Source organism: Mesoplodon densirostris, chromosome 5 (genome assembly GCF_025265405.1).
Source record: "Mesoplodon densirostris isolate mMesDen1 chromosome 5, mMesDen1 primary haplotype, whole genome shotgun sequence".
Lineage (NCBI taxonomy): Eukaryota > Metazoa > Chordata > Mammalia > Artiodactyla > Ziphiidae > Mesoplodon > Mesoplodon densirostris.
In genome coordinates this window covers 148,043,699-148,060,884 of record NC_082665.1, presented here as the reverse complement: position 1 = coordinate 148,060,884, position 17,186 = coordinate 148,043,699, and the positions used below count along the sequence as shown (strand labels likewise).

The 17,186-nt window shown below is 39.4% G+C and overlaps 2 protein-coding genes across 3 annotated transcripts in view; both read right to left on the bottom strand.

Annotated features, from left to right (window-relative positions):
* The window catches only part of PIK3CB (phosphatidylinositol-4,5-bisphosphate 3-kinase catalytic subunit beta), a 203,963-nt gene that overhangs the window by 101,012 nt on the left and 85,765 nt on the right, over nucleotides 1-17,186 (bottom strand). For both annotated transcript variants that reach the window (XM_060099616.1, XM_060099617.1), the window contains exons 3-4: nucleotides 13,041-13,227; nucleotides 3,219-3,444 (exon numbers count right to left, since the gene is read on the bottom strand). In XM_060099616.1, the coding sequence (XP_059955599.1) occupies nucleotides 3,219-3,444; nucleotides 13,041-13,211 (397 nt within the window). In that variant the 5' untranslated portion in view covers nucleotides 13,212-13,227. The remainder of the gene's footprint in view (nucleotides 1-3,218; nucleotides 3,445-13,040; nucleotides 13,228-17,186) is intronic.
* On the bottom strand, nucleotides 14,416-14,940 carry LOC132491362 (large ribosomal subunit protein uL23-like). The gene has a single exon (XM_060100233.1). It carries the CDS (start codon nucleotides 14,930-14,932, stop codon nucleotides 14,462-14,464), a length of 471 nt encoding a protein of 156 aa, XP_059956216.1. The 5' UTR covers nucleotides 14,933-14,940; the 3' UTR covers nucleotides 14,416-14,461.

Here is a 17,186-nt window from a genome sequence, read left to right as displayed (position 1 = left end):
TATATATTAGATATCTGTGCTGTTAGTAGGGTGAAGTTAGAGTTGTCAAATTTAACAAAAAAAACACACAGTATGTCCAGTTCTATTTGAATTTTAGATAAATAGTGAATGACTTTTTGGCATTAAGAGTATCCCATAGATCTACTGTACTTTTATTTGGTAAATCTGACAAGCTTAGGTACAGGTAATGGTGGCTAATGATTCCATATGCTTTGAAGATCAAGACCCAAAGAGAGCACAGTGATCTAAGTTTTGAAAAGATGGTAAATCTCAAAAAGACACCTATATTCTCATAAAAGTTAACTCTCTCTGTGATGCTAACCTTTCGAATTGTCAAATATTTCAGCTTCCCTAAATATCAGCAGAAAAATACAGAAAAACAATATTTTCACAAACACGCACACAGAACTGCTTAAAAAGAACTATATCAAAATATTATCAGTGGATATTCTTGTCCTGGATAACACTATAAGTGATTTTTTAATTCTTTCTGCTTTTACATATACTCTTTAATTCAAAGGAAAATTTTTACTAATGGAGAATAATTAAAAGTTAAAAAAAATCTTTGGAGCTCTAAAAAATAGAAAGGAATGCTTTCTATTGAAGCTATTAATATATTTTTGAAAAATCTGTATGGTATACAATTACAAGCCTATTTAATGGGGGAAAAAGTCATTGCCAAAGCAAACTAGCTATCATCTGAAATAATCAAACATTTTTAAATACCAGGGTGTCATTCAGTAAATAAACAAGCTTCTGTTTTAAGTACTCAAAGGGAAGAGTTTAGTCCCACTGTGTAATCATTAGCTAGCCTGAATTAACTGTAGGTCAAGATCAAAGAATAGTATCTTAAAGGTACTTACTATCTTAAAGGGGATGGTACTATATGATCCTATAAGAGTGAATGTGATCAATACAGGTAGCCAATCCAGATCCAACACTCTTCAGATATTTTTGGTTTTCTCCTTTAAGCCTCCTCCTCAGTAATCCCTTGCAGTATGCAAATTCAAGTTAATACCCTGTCTAAGGAAGGACACCACTGGCCCTTTAGACATCTAAGATTACTATAGCAAGAGAGACTGCTCCGTGTTTACTGTGTTACTCACAATTCTCGCTGAAGTTAATATGCAAAGAATAATGTGGGCATGATATATCTTGACTTGCTATAAAAGTAACTTCTACTGAAAAGACAATTTTACTTACGGAGTAAAATTTATGGAAACATCAATCAGCTTAAAGTCTCGGTTAGCATAGAGAGTTGTGCATAAATTACGTTCATACTACAGAGGTAGTTCACAAGAAACTGAGGGTGCATCTCTAAAAAAGGGCTTCTCAAAGTACCCGAGGCAAAGGCACAACTTTTTTATTTCAAATTTGCAAAAAACCAATACTTTTATAAAATAAAAATAATTCACTAGACATATAGATTGCCAACAAGCACATGAAAAGATGCTCAACATGGCTAACTATTAGAGAAATGCAAATCAAAACTACAATGAAGTATCACCTCACACTGGTCAGAACAGCCATCATTAAAAAGCCTACAGGGCCTCCCTGGTGGTGCAGTGGTTGAGAGTCCGCCTGCCGATGCAGGGGATACAGGTTCATGCCCCAGTCTGGGAGAATCCCATATGCCGCGGAGCGGCTGGGCCCGTGAGCCATGGCCGCTGGGCCTGCGCATCCGGAGCCTGTGCTCCGCAACGGGAGAGGCCACAAAAGTGAGAGGCCCGCATACCGCAAAAAAAAAAAAAAAAAAGCCTACAAATAACAAATGCTGGAGAGGGTGTGGAGAAAAGGGAACCCTCCTACACTGTTGGTGGGAATGTTAACTTGGTTCAGCCACCATGAAAAACAATATATGGAGGTTCCTCAGAACACTAAATATAGAGTTGGCACTTGATACAGCAATCCCACTCCTGGGCATATATCCAAACAAAACTATAATTCAAAAAGATACATGTGGGCTTCCCTGGTGGCGCAGTGGTTGAGAGTCCGCCTGCCGATGCAGGGGACACGGGTTCGTGCCCTGGTCCGGGAGGATCCCACATGCCATGGAGCGGCTGGGCCCGTGAGCCATGGCCGCTGAGCCTGCGCGTCCGGAGCCTGTGCTCCGCAACGGGAGAGGCCACAGCGGTGGGTGGCCCGCGTACCACAAAGGAAAAAAAAAAAAAAAAGATACATGCACCCTTATGTTCATAGCTGCACTATTCACAGTAGCCAAGACATGGAAACAGCCTAGATGTCCGTCGACAGATGAATGGATAAAGAAAATGTGGTATATATACACAATGGAATACTACTCAGCCATAAAAAATAATGTAATAATGCCATTTGCAGGAACATGGATGGACCAAGAGGTTATCATACTAAGTGAAGTAAGTCAGAAAGAGAAAGACAAACACCATATGATATCACTTATATGTGGAATCTAAAATATGACACAAATAAACTTATCTACAAAACAGAAACAGACTCACAGACATACAGAACAGACTTGTGGTTTTTCAAGGGGGAGGGGAGGGGGATGGATGGATTGGGAGTTTGGGATTAGCAGATGCAAACTATTATATATAGAATGGATAAACAACAAGTCCTACTGTATAGTGCAGGGAACTATATACAATATCCTGTGATAAACCATAATGGAAAAGAATGTATATTTATGCATAATTGAATCACTTCTTTATACAGCAGAAATTAACACAACATTGTAAATCAACTATACTTCAATAAAATAAATTTTAAAAAAATAAGTCACTGGGGCTTCCCTGGTGGCGCAGTGGTTGAGAGTCCGCCTGCCAATGCAGGGGACATGGGTTCATGCCCCGGTTCGGGAAGATCCCACATGCCGCGGAGCGGCTGGGCCCGTGAGCCATGGCTGCTGAGCCTGCGCGTCCGGAGCCTGTGCTCTGCAACGGGAGAGGCCACAACAGTGAGAGGCCCGTGTACAGCAAAAAATAAATAAATAAATAAGTCACTGGAAAAGAAAAAGATAAAAAATTACACACACCCTTGGATGTTGTGGCAATATCACATCGCTACAGAAGTTTATTCTCGATTTCTATACTTACTTTATCTCAGACTGGTAACAATGTACAGACCAGCACTGGTCCACGGACCACACCTTGCAAAGCAACGTCTTAGATCATACTGACTACACGTTTATACAGATAACAACAAACATGTTAAAAATTCAAAATAAGAATTTTTTAAATTACCTTTTCCTATAAGGACTCCAATTTTTGAGTCTAATTTTTCCCCTGGGTCACAACTTCTTGTCACTAATTTGAGAACTGGAAGAAAAGGTCTGACATCACAGAGTCTTCTTGTTTCATCTTCAAGCTCCTCATATACAGCAGTTTGATTCACACATGCAAACATATAGGAGTCAATTTCCATAAGGAGGTTAAACATTGGGTAATTATGAACTTGTTTCCATAACATCTGCAGGAAAAAGTAATAAGACATTTTCTGAAATGGAAATACTTGCTCAAGTGTACAAAGATATATCTACAAGGATGCTCACTGCAGCACTCTTTGGAAAACTCAAAAACTGAGGACAAGCAAAATGCTTAGCAATAAGGGATCAGTTAAGTGAATTACGGAATATTACAGAACTATAAAAATAAAACAGAAAAACATGGTAACATGGAAAGCTATATGAGATATATTAAGGTTGGTCTCTTTTAAAAATAGCAAATTGTAAGAGAATATGAACCGTATTTAACCCATTTTTGTAAAGTAATATAATGGTATAATGCAAACAAAGCATTTATATAAACAAAAGTATTAAATGTGAAAATCTATGGAGAATAAGAATCACTGAAGACTTCCATATTTAGCATTCTTGTGAACATAAATAATTTCTAATTAAAAAAAAAAAAAAAGAACATTGGGGACTTCCGGGTAAGATGGCGGAAGAGTAAGACGCGGAGATCACCTTCCTCCCCACAGATACACCAGAAATACAGCTACACGTGCAACAACTCCTACAGAACAACTACTGAACGCTGGCAGAAGACCCCAGACCTCCCAAAAGGCAAGAAACTCCCCACATACCTGGGTAGGGCAAAGCAGAGAGATTCCCGCAGAGAGGAGCGGTGCCGAGCGGCACTCACCAGCCCGAGAGGCTTGTCTGCTCCCCCGCCAGGGTGGGCGGCGCTGGAGCTGAGGCTCGGGCTTCGGTCAGAGCGCAGGGAGAGGACTGGGACTGGCGGCGAGAACTCAGCCTGAAGGGGGCTAATGTGCCACAGCTAGCCGGGAGGGAGTCTGGGAAAACTCTGGAGCTGCCGAAGAGGCAGGAGACTTTTTCTTCCCTCTTGGTTTCCTGGTGCGCGAGGAGAGGGGATTAAGAGCGCCGCGTAAAGGAGCCCCAGAGACGGGCGCGAGTCGCGGCTGAAAGCGCGGAGCCCAGAGACGGGCGTGGGACGCTGGGGCTGCTGCTGCCGCAGCCAAGAAGCCTGTGTGCGAGCGCAAGACACTGTCCACACCGCCCTTCCGGGAGCCTGTGCAGCCTGCCACTGCCGGGGTCCCGGGATCCAGGGGCGGCTTCCCTGGGAGAACGCACGGCGCGCCCCGGGCTGGTGCAACATCACGCCGACCTCTGCCGCTGCAGGCACGCCCCGCACTTCGTGCCCCTCCCTCCCGCCCGGCCTGAGTGAGCCAGAGTCCCCAAAGAGGCTGCTCCTTTAACCCTGTCCTGTCTGAGCGAAGAACAGACGCCCTCCGGCGACCTACACGCAGAGGCGGGGCCAAATCCAAAGCTGAGACCCAGGAGCTGTGAGAACAAAGAAGAGAAAGGGAAACCTCTCCCAGCAGCCTCAGAAGCAGCAGATTAAAGCTCCACAATCAACTTCATGTACCCTGCATCTGTGGAATACATGAATAGACAACAAATCATCCCAAATTGAGGAGCCAGGAGTCAGTGCTGTGCCTCTGAGGTGGGAGAGCGAACTTCAGGACACTGGTCCACAAGAGACCTCCCAGCTCCACATAATATCAAACGGCGAAAATCTTCCAGAGATCTCCATCTCAACACCAGCACCCAGCTTCACTCAACGACCAGCAAACTACAGTGCTGGACACCCTATGCCAAACAACTAGCAAGACAGGAACACAACACCACCCATTAGCAGAGAGGCTGCCTCAAATCATAAAAAGTCTGCAAACACCCCAAAACACACCACCAGACGAGGACCTGCCCACCAGAAAGGCAAGATCCAGCCTCATCCACCAGAACACAGGCAGTAGTCCCCTCCACCAAGAAGCCTACACAACCCACTAAACCAACCTTAGCCACTGGGGACAGACACCAAAAACAACGGGAACTACGAACCTGCAGCCTGCAAAGAGGAGACCCCAAACACAGTAACATAAGCAAAATGAGAAGACAGAAAAACACACAGCAGGAGAAGGAGCAAGATAAAAACCCACCAGACCTAACAAATGAAGAGGTAATAGGCAGTCTATCTGAAAAAGAATTCAGAATAATGATGGTAAAGATGATCCAAAATCTTGGAAATAGAATAGACAAAATGCAAGAAACAGTTAACAAGGACCTAGAAGAACTAAAGACGAATCAAGCATCGATTAAAAACACAATAAATGAAATAAAAAATACTCTAGATGGGATCAATAGCAGAATAACTGAGGCAGAAGAACGGATAAGTGAGGTGGAAGATAAAATAGTGGAAATAACTGCTGCACAGCAAAATAAAGAAAAAAGAATGAAAAGAACAGAGGACACTCTCAGGGACCTCTGGGACAACATTAAACGCACCAACATTCGAATTATAGGGGTTCCAGAAGAAGAAGAGAAAAAGAAAGGGACTGAGAAAATATTTGAAGAGATTATAGTTGAAAACTTCCCTAATATGGGAAAGGAAATAGTTAATCAAGTCCAGGAGGCACAGAGAGTCCCATACAGAATAAATCCAAGGAGAAATACACCAAGACACATATTAATCAAACTGTCAAAAATTAAACACAAAGAAATCATATTAAAAGCAGCAAGGCAAAAACAACAAATAACACACAAGGGAATCCCCATCAGGATAACAGCTGATCTCTCAGCAGAAACTCTACAAGCCAGAAGGGAGTGGCAGGACATACTTAAAGTGATGAAGGAGAAAAACCTGCAACCAAGATTACTCTACCCAGCAAGGATCTCATTCAGATTTGATGGAGAAATTAAAACCTTTACAGACAAGCAAAAGCTGAGAGAGTTCAGCACCACCAAACCAGCTTTACAACAAATGCTAAAGGAACTTCTCTAGGCAAGAAACACAACAGAAGGAAAAGAACTACAATAACGAACCCAAAACAATTAAGAAAATGGGAATAGGAACATACATATCAATAATTACCTTAAATGTAAATGGACTAAATGCTCCCACCAAAAGACACAGAGTGGCTGAATGGATACAAAAACAAGACCCATATATATGCTGTCTACAAGAGACCCACTTCAGACCTAGAGATACATACAGACTGAAAGTAAGGGGATGGAAAAAGATATTCCATGCAAATGGAAACCAAAAGAAAGCTGGAGTAGCAATTCTCATATCAGACAAAATAGACTTTAAAATAAAGACTACTAGAAGAGACAAAGAAGGACACTACATAATGATCAAGGGATCAATCCAAGAAGAAGATATAACAATTGTAAATATTTATGCACCAAACATAGGAACACCTCAATACATAAGGGAAATATTAACAGCCATAAAAGGAGAAATCGACAGTAACACAATCATAGTAGGGGACTTTAACACCCCACTTTCACCAATGGACAGGTCATCCAAAATGAAAATAAATAAGGAAACACAAGCTTTAAATGATACATTAAACAAGATGGACTTAATTGATATTTATAGGACATTCCATCCAAAAACAACAGAATACACATTTTTCTCAAGTGCTCATGGAACATTCTCCAGGATAGATCATATCTTGGGTCACAAATCAAGCCTTGGTAAATTTAAGAAAATTGAAATTGTATCAAGTAACTTTTCCGACCACAATGCTATGAGACTAGATATCAATTACAGGAAAAAAGCTGTAAAACATACAAACACATGGAGGCTAAACAATACACTACTTAATAACGAAGTGATCACTGAAGAAATCAAAGAGGAAATTAAAAAATACCTAGAAACAAATGACAATGGAGACACGACGACCCAAAACCTATGGGATGCAGCAAAAGCAGTTCTAAGAGGGAAGTTTATGGCAATACAATCCCACCTTAAGAAACAGGAAATATCTCGAATAAACAACCTAACCTTGCACCTAAAGCAATTAGAGAAAGAAGAACAAAAACATCCCAAAGTTAGCAGAAGGAAAGAAATCATAAAAATCAGATCAGAAATAAATGAAAAAGAAATGAAGGAAACGATAGCAAAGATCAATAAGACTAAAAGCTGGTTCTTTGAGAAGATAAACAAAATTGATAAACCATTAGCCAGACTCATCAAGAAAAAAAGGGAGAAGACTCAAATCAATAGAATTAGAAATGAAAAAGGAGAAGTAACAACTGACACTGCAGAAATACAAAAGATCATGAGAGATTACTATAAGCAACTCTATGCCAATAAAATGGACAACCTGGAAGAAATGGACAACTTCTTAGAAATGCACAACCTGCCAAGACTGAATCAGGAAGAAATAGAAAATATGAACAGACCAATCACAAGCACTGAAATTGAAACTGTGATAAAAAATCTTCCAACAAACAAAAGCCCAGGACCAGATGGCTTCACAGGCGAATTCTATCAAGCATTTAGAGAAGAGCTAACACCTATCCTTCTCAAACTCTTCCAAAATATAGCAGAGGGAGGAACACTCCCAAACTCATTCTACGAGGCCACCATCACCTTGATACCAAAACCAGACAAGGATGTCACAAAGAAAGAAAACTACAGGCCAATATCACTGATGAACATAGATGCAAAAATCCTCAACAAAATACTAGCAAACAGAATCCAACGGCACATTAAAAGGATCATACACCATGATCAAGTGGGGTTTATTCCAGGAATGCAAGGATTCTTCAATATACGCAAATCAATCAATGTGATACACCATATTAACAAGTTGAAGGAGAAAAACCATATGATCATCTCAATAGATGCAGAGAAAGCTTTTGACAAAATTCAACACCCATTTATGATAAAAACCCTGCAGAAAGTAGGCATAGAGGGAACTTTCCTCAACATAATAAAGGCCATATATGACAAACCCACAGCCAGCATCGTCCTCAATGGTGAAAAACTGAAACCATTTCCACTAAGATCAGGAACAAGACAAGGTTGCCCACTCTCACCACTCTTATTCAACATAGTTTTGGAAGTTTGAGCCACAGCAATCAGAGAAGAAAAGGAAATAAAAGGAATCCAAATGGGAAAAGAAGAAGTAAAGCTGTCACTGTTTGCAGATGACATGATACTATACATAGAGAATCCTAAAGATGCTACCAGAAAACTACTAGAGCTAATCAATGAATTTGGTAAAGTTGCAGGATACAAAATTAATGCACAGAAATCTCTGGCATTCCTATATACTAATGATGAAAAATCTGAAAGTGAAATCAAGGAAACACTCCCATTTACCATTGCAACAAAAAGAATAAAATATCTAGGAATAAACCTACCTAAGGAGACAAAAGACCTGTATGCAGAAAATTATAAGACACTGATGAAAGAAATTAAAGATGATACAAATAGATGGAGAGATGTACCATGTTCTTGGATTGGAAGAATCAACATTGTGAAAATGACTCTACTACCCAAAGCAATCTACAGATTCAATGCAATACCTATCAAACTACCAATGGCATTTTTCACAGAACTAGAACAAAAAATTTCACAATTTGTATGGAAACACAAAAGACCCCGAATAGCCAAAGCAATCTTGAGAACGAAAAATGGAGCTGGAGGAATCAGGCTCCCTGACTTCAGACTATACTACAAAGCTACAGTAATCAAGACAGTATGGTACTGGCACAAAAACAGAAAGATAGATCAATGGAACAGGATAGAAAGCCCAGAGATAAACCCACGGACATATGGTCACCTTATCTTTGATAAAGGAGGCAGGAATGTACAGTGGAGAAAGGACAGTCTCTTCAATAAGTGGTGCTGGGAAAACTGGACAGGGACATGTAAAAGTATGAGATTAGATCACTCCCTAACACCATACACAAAAATTAGCTCAAAATGGATTAAAGACCTAAATGTAAGGCCAGACACTATCAAACTCCTAGAGGAAAACATAGGCAGAACACTCTATGACATAAATCACAGCAAGATCCTTTTTGACCCATCTCCTAGAGAAATGGAAATAAAGACAAAGATAAACACATGGGACCTAATGAAACTTCAAAGCTTTTGCACAGCAAAGGAAACCATAAACAAGACCAAAAGACAACCCTCAGAATGGGAGAAAATATTTGCAAATGAAGCAACTGACAAAGGATTAATCTCCAAAATTTATAAGCAGCTCATGCAGCTCAATAGCAAAAAAACAAACAACCCAATCCAAAAATGGGCAGAAGACCTAAATAGACATTTCTCCACAGAAGATATACAGACAGCCAACAAACACATGAAAGGATGCTCAACATCTTTACTCATTAGAGAAATGCAAATCAAAACTACAATGAGATATCATCTCACACCAGTCAGAATGGCCATCATCAAAAAATCTAGAAACAATAAATGCTGGAGAGGGTGTGGAAAAAAGGGAACACTCTTGCACTGCTGGTGGGAATGTGAATTGGTACAGCCACTATGGAGAACAGTATGGAGGTTCCTTAAAAAACTACAAATAGAACTACCATATGACCCAGCAATCCCACTACTGGGCATATACCCTGAGAAAACCATAATTCAAAAAGAGTCATGTACCAAAATGTTCATAGCAGCCCTATTTACAATAGCCCGGAGATGGAAACAACCTAAGTGTCCATCATCGGATGAATTGATAAAGAAGATGTGGCACATATATACAATGGAATATTACTCAGCCATAAAAAGAAATGAAATTGAGCTATTTGTAATGAGGTGGATGGACCTAGAGTCTGTCATACAGAGTGAAGTAAGTCAGAAAGAGAAAGACAAATACTGTATGCTGACACATATATATGGAATTTAAGAAAAAAAGTCATCAAGAACATAGGGGTAAGACAGGAATAAAGACACAGACCTACTAGAGCATGGACTTGAGGATATGGGGAGGGGGAAGGGTAAGCTGTGACAAAGTGAAAGAGCGGCATGGACATATATACACTACCAAACGTAAGGTAGATAGCTAGTGGGAAGCAGTCGCATAGCACAGGGAGAACAGCTCGGTTCTTTGTGACCGCCTGGAGGGGTGGGATAGGGAGGGTGGGAGGGAGACGCAAAGGGGAGGGGATATGGGAACATATGTATATGTATAACTGATTAAATTTGTAAAAAAAAAAAAAAAAAAAAAAAAAAAAGAACATTTAAAGTATGTATCATCTATCACCCCCATACAAAATTTACATTATTTTTGTCCTGAATTCTTTTCTATTCACCAGAGTTATCTCCATTAACTAGCACTGTCCTGTCAGGATGAGCAGAATCAATTTCTCATGATCTCCCCTGAAGTCTCCTGGATGAGATCATATAAAAGGTCACCACACAAACACAAGGTGGATTACATATTTTAACTGCAACCAGGACAAAAGCCAACAGCTGAGGGATAAAAATTGTGGCCAATCCTCAGATTCAGTTATATAAAACAAACAAGAGGGGCTTCCCTGGTGGCGCAGTGGTTGAGAGTCCACCTGCCGGTGCAGGGGACACAGGTTCGTGTCCTGGACCGGGAAGATCCCACATGCCACGGAGTGGCTGGTCCCGTGAGCCATGGCTGCTGAGCCTGCGCGTCTGGAGCCTGTGCTCCGCAACGGGAGAGGCCACAACAGTGAGAGGCTCACGTACCACAAAAAAAAAAAAAAAAAAGAGAGAGAGAAACTGATGCTAGGCAAAAAAAAAATAACAAAAAATAGGTAAATTGGACTTCTTCAAAATTAGAAACTTTTCTGTATCAAAGCACACTATTATGAGAGTGAAAAGGCAACTCACAGAATAGGAGAAATTATTTTCAAATTATATGTTTGATAAGAGATTACCATCCAGAATACATTAAAGAACTCCCATGACTCAACAACAAAAAACAATTGAATTAAAAAATAGGCAATGGTCTTGAACAGGCAATTCTACAAATGGTCCATAAGAACAGTAAAAGATGCTTGAAATCATTAGCCATTAGGGAAATGCAAATAAAAACTAAAATGAGGTACCACTTCACAGCCATAAGAATGGTTATTACTTTAAAAAAAAAAAGGAAAACAAGTGTTGGCTAGCATTTTGAGAAACTGGAACCCTTTTGCATTGCTGGTGTGGAAGTAAAATGGTACAGTCATTGTAAAAAAAAAAAAAGTTTAGCAGTTTCTTAAAAAGTTAAAACAGAATTACCATATGATCCAACATATGGAGAGCAGGGATTCATACAGATACTTGTGCACCAATGTTCAGAGCAGCATTATTCACAAAAGACAAAAGATGATTATAACCAAAATGTCCATCAAAAGATGAATGAATAAACAAAATGTGGTATATCCATACAATGAAATAATATTCAGTCTTAAAAAGGAATGAAATTTAGATACCTGTAACAACATGAATGAACTTTTAAAATATTATGCTAATTGAGAAAAGCAGACACAAAAGGTCGACTACTGTGTGATTCCACTTACATGAGGTAGCTCGAATAAACAAATTCATATAGACCGAAACTAGAATAGAGATTACCAGGGACTAGGAGAGGGGAAGTTTATTATTTACTAAGTACAGAGTCTGTGTTTAGGATGATGAAAAGTGCTGGAAATGGATAGTGGTGATGGATTGGGCAACACTGCGAGTATACTTAATACCAAGAAACTGTGTGCCTAAAAATGACTCTTACGGTAAGTTTTATGTTATACATATTTTACAACAATAAGTTTTTTTTAAAGGAGCAAGGTGTCAATGGTTAATTCAGCTTCAGCTATAGCCATAGGCATCCATACCTGTCACTTGTGACTATAAAAGTAAGTGTACTCTCTGCCCCTGTAGGGTGCCCAAAACAATTAAAAAGTGATCCCTTTTCACTTAAGGGATTATGCAGTTCTAGAATTCTTATGTCTCCCTAACGAAGAAGCTTGGAAAAGAGTTAAAAGGCTGTCCGAAGTCAAGCGCTTTAAAAAGGTTTGTCATAAATACTTTTTCTTAAATATGTTATAAACCCCAATTTCCACATTGGGTTCAGCTATTTGAAAAACATTAAAGAGAAAGTTTAGGAAAATAATTTTACTTACAAGTCATAATCTTCACAAATCAATAGTACTCACCAATTCGCTTGAAAAAAATCATCCAACAAAACATGCAAGCCTTGTTATGTGAAAGAATTTGCTTTCAAATGAGCACACAGCATTCATTACTGGGGGAAAAAAATCTATTGAACAGCGGAAAACCTTTTATTCCCCCAGAGTGACCATGAAAAATAGTGGGGATCGGGACAGAAAATGGGGATCAGAAAGGGAAGGAAAAGGAGAGAAGAGACAACCAACAAAAAATCACTTGAGGAAAAAGAAATGTGATAAGCTCAAAGACAATTAGTACAAAGATCTTACCTCAAAATAAAACTTTCCAGAACAATGTCAAATTCCTTTTGATAACCTGAACAAGGCTTTCAAACTAGCTAACATAAGCTAATTTGTCTTCATTCAGGTATCACACGTGGATTTTTTAAAAAATTAAAAGTGAGTGGGAGTGAGAATGAGAATGTTTTATATAGCCAATAAACAAGATCCAAGACACAGTATGGATCAAAATCTTTAAAATATAATGACTTATAAACTTCTCTCACATTTACCATATGATTTACATTAATAACATTCTAAAATGGAGGAACATTTTCCCCTAAGTGATATAGTAAGTAAGCTATGTTTATAGAAATTCAGCCTGATAACATACCTGTTTAATATAGGAAATGGTAGCTTCCCGAGGTACCTCCAACTGGATATAAATCCCAGTGGGCAAAAGGAAATCCACGGGTATGGAGCCATCAGATGCTATCTGTGAATCCACTGCCCAGATGTCAAGGATGTCTGCCATAGCAGGAGGCATTATGAAGCGGAAGCACATTTATAACCATGGGGCTCTAGAAATCAGTAAGTAAAACTTAGTGAATTAATTAGCCGAATTTTATACTAAAACATGATAAAGTTCACTAATCCATAATTAGTCTTTGGATTTCAATATAGTCAACAATGTAACAAGAGGTCAATTAAGTTAAGCAAGAGTAAGCTACCATAACTTAAAAATACTTTTGGTTATCACTATATAAATTACGTATATATATCATACTGATTCAAATTCAACATAATAAGTATACGACATGTGAAAGATGAAAGGTTTAAGGAGTACAGGCTCCTGGGAAATCCAGTTAACAACCACTCGACAGGGGATTCTCTCCAGACTTTACTTAGAGAATTGATATCCGCTTTTTCAACCAAATTTTTCTTGGAAAACTCCATGAAAAATGGCAATCAAGAGGGCATTCCTTCAAAAATAATTTTCTATCAAGCTCACGAGAGAAACGAAATGTCATGAACTTAGTCCTATGACCCACCACCAAAGTATTAAAAGGACCAAATCCCCCAAACCAGCTGGCAAGGCCCTTTATGCTATGACTCTGGCCTGTTTTCCTTTGCTTCTCTGACTACTCCACAATCCAGGCTCTTGTGCCACAAGTGGCTTTTGCCTCCTGCTGCTAGACCTATGTTCACAGATATGTTGACACTGCCCGTACCAAACCACTACTCCAACAAATGCACCCTTCAACTGGGCCATTTAAGTCTCATCTATTCCTTAAGGGCTTCCTTCAAGAAAGCATAACAATAATCCTGGGAAGAACATGGGCACTGAAGTTAAAAAAAACAAAAAAACAAAACAAGGTTCAAATCCCATTTATTCAAAACATTCAAGTATCGTGTCAAAAGAGACAGGTGCCAACTTGAAGCATTTTGGGGCATCAAAAACAATAATGACATCCATGGATTGAAACACATGAAATATATACAAATGTGAGACAATAATGATAGAGAAAAACCCTTTATTGGTCAACTTTGGAGACTGATTTGAAACAACCTGGGAAATTTAAATATGGATTAAATATCAGATAATTTTAAGGAAACTGTTCATTTTGTGAGGTATAATAACGGAATGTTATGTTTCTAAAAACCAGTCTTTATCAGTCAGAGACACATAATGAAGTATATATAGGGATAAAATGACACTATGCTTGGCATTTGCTTTAAATTATTCCTTTTTTTTTTTTTTTTTTACATATAGTGAAAACTTTTATATTTTAGAATTAGCCAGCTGGACTCAGTTTAGATGATCCCAATTTTGTTGGCAACATCCAAAGCGTCATAGGCAGGAGCCAGTCGAACATATGCCTTCTTCTCTCCATCAGGCCTGATCAGGGTGTTGACCTTAGCCACGTCAATGTCATAGAGCTTCTTCACAGCCTGTCTAATTTGGTGCTTGTTGGCCTTGACATCCACAATGAACACCAATGTGTTGTTGTCTTCTATTTTCTTCATGGCTGACTCGGTGGTGAGGGGGAACTTGATGATGGCATAATGGTCAAGCTTGTTTCTCCTAGGGGCGCTCTTCCGAGGATATTTGGGCTGCCTCCTGAGCCGCAGTGTTTTGGGCCGTCGGAAGGTGGGTGACGTCCGGATCTTCTTTTTTTTGTGGCTGTGTACGCCTTTCAACACTGCTTTCTTGGCCTTCAAAGCCTTTGCTTTGGCTTCGGCTTTGGGAGGGGCAGGGACTTCCTTCTTCGCCTTCGGCGCCATCTTCGTGAAAAAAGGATTCCATTTTTTAAAACGTGAATGGGCAGCTGATTTCAACAAAGATGTAAAGGTAATTCGATGAAAAAAAAACAAAGTCTTTTCAACAAATGGTGCTGGAATTACTAGACATCCATATGCTAAGAAAATGAAGCTCAATCCATATCTCACATCAAAAATTATAAACTCAAAATGGATTGTAGGCCTAAATGTAAACACTAAAACTGTAAATCCTCTAGAAGAAAACATAGGAGAAAATCTTGTGATCTTGGATTAGGCAAAGAATTCTTAGATACGACACCATAAGCACAATTCATAAAATAAAAAATTGATAAAATGAACATCACCAAAACTAAAAACTTCTGCTCTTAAGGAAGACACTGTCCATATATAAAAAGACAAGCCACAGACAGGACAAAATGCTTACAAATCATATAAAGAAGTTGTATCCAGAATACATAAAGAACTCTCAACATACAATAATAAGAAAACAGCTCAGGGCTTCCCTGGTGGCACAGTGGTTAAGAGTTGGCCTGCCAATGCAGGGGACATGGGTTTGAGGCCTGGTCTGGGAAGATTCCACATGCCGTGGAGCAACTAAGCCCGTGCGCCACAACTACTGAGCCTGCGTGCCGCAACTACTAAAGCCCATGTGCCTAGAACCGGGCTCCACAACAAGAGAAGCCACCACAATGAGAAGCCTGCACACTGCAACAAAGAGTAGCCCCCGGTCGCTGCAACTAGAGAAAAGCCCACGCGCAGCAATGAAGATGCACAACACAGCCGAAAATAAATAAAAATAAAAAAAGAAAATCTTGAATTCCTAAATTTGTTTAAAAAAAAAAAGAAAAACAGCTCAGTTTTTTTTAATTGGCAAAAGATTTGAACAGAGGCTATCAAAGGAGATAGATGGATGATAAAAGGGCTCAATATCATTAGTCATATAAATTAAAACAACAGTAAGACACCACTACACACCTCTTACATGGCTAAAATTAAAAACACCAACCATACCAAGTGTAGACAAGGAAGAAGAGGAACTGGAACTCTCATACACTGTTGGTGGGAATGTTAAACACTAGAGCTACTTTGGAAAACAGTTTGGCAGTTTCTTAACATACACCTACCATATGATCAAGTCATCCCACTTCTAAATATATACCCAAATGAAATGAAGGCATATATCCATGTAAAAACTTGTACATAACTGTTCATAGCAGCTTTATTTATACTAGCCCCGAATTGGTAAAAATTCAAATGTCCATCAACAAGTGAATGAATTTTTTAAAAAGTGGTACACTCATACAATGGAATACTACACACTCAAAAAAGCAAAAACAAACAAAAATCCACTACAGACACATTCAACAATGTGGATGAATCTCAAAATAATTATGCTGACTAAAAGAAGCCTGACAAAAAGAGTACATACTGTATGACTCCATTTATATAAAAGTCTAGAAAATGTAAACTCGTCTATAGTGACAGATCAGTGGCTGCCTTGTGTGGGAGGGCAGGGAAGCAGGAAGAGGTAAGGAGGAGGGATTACAAAGGGACACAAGGAAACTCCTGGGAGTGGTGGATATGTTTATTTACCTTGATTATGGTGATGATGGTTTCAGGGGTGTGTACATATGTCAAAATATATCAAATTATATACTTTAAATATGTGCAGTTTACTTTAAGTCAATTATCCCTCAATAAAACTGTTTTTAAAAGTGACAGAAATAGATTAAATGAGAGGCAAAATGTTGGTATTTACTGAAGCTGGGTGATGAGGAGTACACTGTATTACTCCTCTGTTTTTGTATATGTTTGCTATTTTCGTAAAAAAGGTTTTGTTAAATCCCATCTAAGGACGTCCCTGGTGGCGCAGCGGTTAAGAATCCACCTGCCACTGCAGGGGGCACAGGTTTGAGCCCTGGTCCGGGAAGATCCCACATGCCACGGAACAAGTAAGCCCACGCACCACAACTACTGAGCCTGCGCTCTAGAGCCTGCGAGCCACAACTACTGAGCCCGCGAGCCACAACTACTGAAGCCCATGTGCCACAACTACTGAAGCCCACGCGCCTACAGCCCATGCTCCGCAACAAGAGAAGCCACTGCAATGAGAAGCCCGCGCACTGCAACGAAGATCCAACGCAGCCAAAAATAACTAACTAAAATAAATAAATAAATAAATAAAGATTTTTTAAAAATCCCATCTGTACCATTTACCAGCTATGTGAATTTTGGTAAGTCACTTAAACTTCCTGAG

What these genes read in the sequence shown, in the direction of transcription:
- LOC132491362 (XM_060100233.1), bottom strand. Translation starts at nt 14,932, where the DNA reads ATGGCGCCGAAGGCGAAGAAGGAAGTCCCTGCCCCTCCCAAAGCCGAA.